This window comes from Opisthorchis viverrini (assembly GCF_000715545.1).
Source record: "Opisthorchis viverrini unplaced genomic scaffold opera_v5_146, whole genome shotgun sequence".
NCBI classification, from domain to species: Eukaryota; Metazoa; Platyhelminthes; class Trematoda; order Opisthorchiida; family Opisthorchiidae; genus Opisthorchis; species Opisthorchis viverrini.
The window spans coordinates 900,574-903,515 of NW_008751801.1; the positions used below are offsets into that span (position 1 = coordinate 900,574).

The 2,942-nt window shown below is 44.8% G+C and overlaps 1 protein-coding gene across 1 annotated transcript in view; it reads left to right on the forward strand.

Annotated features, from left to right (window-relative positions):
• Positions 1-1,476: 1,476 nt before the first annotated feature.
• T265_06753 (hypothetical protein) overlaps positions 1,477-2,942 on the forward strand; it is a gene marked incomplete at both ends in the record, with an annotated part of 48,114 nt that continues 46,648 nt past the window's right edge. Inside the window, 2 exons of the mRNA XM_009172098.1 lie at positions 1,477-1,737; positions 1,773-1,847. Of these exons, the coding sequence (XP_009170362.1) occupies positions 1,477-1,737; positions 1,773-1,847 (336 nt within the window). The remainder of the gene's footprint in view (positions 1,738-1,772; positions 1,848-2,942) is intronic.

Genomic DNA, 2,942 nt, shown 5'->3' on the forward strand with positions numbered 1-2,942 from the left:
ATCAGGGTTTCTGAAATTGATGGGACGGGTAAAACAAGCTTTGGTTGTTTGGAAATAAGGTGCTGGGACGTAGTTTGCTGCATACGAAGAAAATATTGAGGTGGCGTTCAGGATTGTAGGAGTCCACGGATGATGAGTTACAGCCTGTGTGGAGAAATCCTTCACAAAGTCAACATTACTAGCAGCAGAGAGTTGTTCCATATGTGGCAGCTGAACAGAAGTATCGGGCCAGAAGCCATATAAGACGGATGGACCGGCGGAGTGTCTAAGTAAGGCGACATGGGGGGATATGGCGTAGCAGGCACAGGGCAGAAGGGTCCGGCTTGTGCCTTGCAGAGCCTACTTCTACTCGGAATTTTCTATCTTATACGAGCGCCCCATTCTTGCACTATCTCTCTGAAGCTCATGAAGCTCGAGTTTCTGGAGCAACGGAACTTTCGGGACTGGTTAGATTACTTTTGAGAAGCCGAAAAATACGGCGCCCTCTGTCCTAATCTTGGGTTATTCTGTAAATATATTCGAGCATGTCCGTCAAGCAAGAAAGCTCCGGAAAGAATTTGTGTTGCGCTGGGATATTAAGTTATTAGTCTTGCTTCAGAATGCGTTTTATCACCTTGCATGATATGCTGCTGCCGGCCCACAAGTGGTCATCATGTTTCAGACTGGCATGACAAGCTCTCCCTCCAAAGGGAAAGGGGCCTTCTTGTGCTGACCAACAAACCTCAGGCAGAAATGTCTTGCTACTTTAAGCAACGTTTCCTTCGGAGCACTTGAGTGAGCCTTTTCTCTTCCCAAAGTGCTGAACCTGTTTTTTGTGCAAAATCAATTCGGCTGGAGGCTGTACTTAGTTACTACGTGCAACGATCACATTTGGTAAGGCGTTTACGGGATCATATGTCTGAATGAGAGAACGGGCTTGACGTTCACCCCCAAGATTTTCGCAAGATTCACGCCGAATATCAGTTTTTTGCCCTTAAGTTAGCGATCCACATCAAAGGCAGGGTTCAAATCTAGAGTAGTTAGAGTTGGAACACATGAAAACCCCAGCGCACGAAATTTCATGCCTCCATGCGCTTGCAGCAGAGCAGCGGCGAGAGTTGCGCTGTTATTTAGTGTCTCCGCAACCCAGAAAGAACTGCACAGAAACCCCTGGTACATTTTGTACTCCCGGATTTTAAGGGGACACAGAAATCATTGTCCGTGTTTTATGGGACCGGTTCAACCCAACTGACAGACCCAGGGTGGACACAAATCAAGTCTTCCCCTGCACTCACGGAGTTTGGCCTGAACCAACAGAACAAACATTAGACTCGAGCTTCCTTCTCATGAAACTCTAGTCAAACGGCTGGAAATAGATAACTTTTGAACTGAAACTGGAATTGTTTGCATCGCTTCGTTTAACTGCATGACACATGCAGTTTTTATGAGGAACGAAAACAAAAACAGTCATGTAAAAGCGCTGAATAAATCAAATAAATGTGCACGAGAAAATCGACTGTGAAGTGCATAAAAACCCTTCTGATTGTATTCAACTTGCTTTTTGTACTTTTGGGCTTGATACTTGTCGGCTTTTCATGCCGGGTGTTGCTTGCACCTACTCCTCTGTTTGGGCCAGACAATCCGGAAGTTGTTTATTTGGGAGCCTGTACTGCACTGGCCTTTGGCCTAATACTAGCGGCTTTGGCATTCGTGGGTTGTATCGGCGCTGCTTTGGACAATAGATGCCTGCTTATTACGGTAAGACTCCCCCGCTTTCTTAAATATTTTTTCAGTTTTTCACAGTGCTTTGCGGATTATTTATGGGCGGGTTGGTTGCCGGGGTGCTTGTGGCGGTTTTTAAGGATGAGGTAAGTAATCCTATATTACTCTATACATGCTGTTCCATACAAGACGTAGAAGTTAGCAACAGCCCCGAAACTGGTGACATGCAGTAGAAACGACATACTTATTTCGTTTCTACTGCACACTGTCACTTCCGGATCTACTGCAAAACCAAAGTAGATGTGAGGTGCATATATTATTAGACAGTGAAAATTGAACATATCGGCTGGATTAAGACGGGGCACCCAGGTTCTTTACAAATGCGAGAATGATGAAAGTTTTAGCCCAGCGTCAGCAGATATGTAGTTGATAATCAAAATCTAAAGCTCGACTCATTAGAAAGCATATCCGCAGGGATGCAAGTTAACTTGGATGCCATGTGCAGCTGAAAATGGTCTTTGGGATGATGGACAAAACCGACTGCGGAAGACAATTAAAAATGCAAGCATTCCTGGGGTCACTCCGCTGTCCTTCGTGAATTAGTGAGGTGAAAGACATAAGTGAACGGTGCCTATCACAAGGAGAATGCTACCCATAAAATGATCAGTATAATCCAAATGGGATGCGCATGGCCAGGTGTTCTGTTTCTGGTGATAAATCGAAAAGAACAGTCACATGAGGCACTTCACGCAATACAACGTAGCATGTGGCTGCACTCACATTGCAGTACCAATAAAAATCAACAAGCGAACTGCTGTTTGACCTCAGAGATAATCGAAACACTTAAGCCGGTTTGTTTAAATTATTGAAGCCTGTAGTGGTTAACGGCCCTATGGAGTCTCTAGTGAACTGAACAAATTACTGGTGTAAGCCAGATACAAAGTCACAAAGAGAAAAATACAAGTAAATCTTGACTCACAGTTCAAAAATAGGAGATTCCGTAGTTCCGTATTCCGTGGAACCACCACACCAAGAATAGTTCTATCTTCCTGGTATCCCAGATCTCCGGTGATCGAAATATTATTCCACAAGCGTGAATATATTAGTCCAGCGTTTGTAGCTGAAATGTTTGTTCACGTTTAGTGTTAGCAGCGGTCAAATATAGCCAACCGGCGGTCACAACAACAGACACTCAGCAAAAGTCTCAAAGTCACGTTGGAGCCAACGCGCGGGCGGTAGCG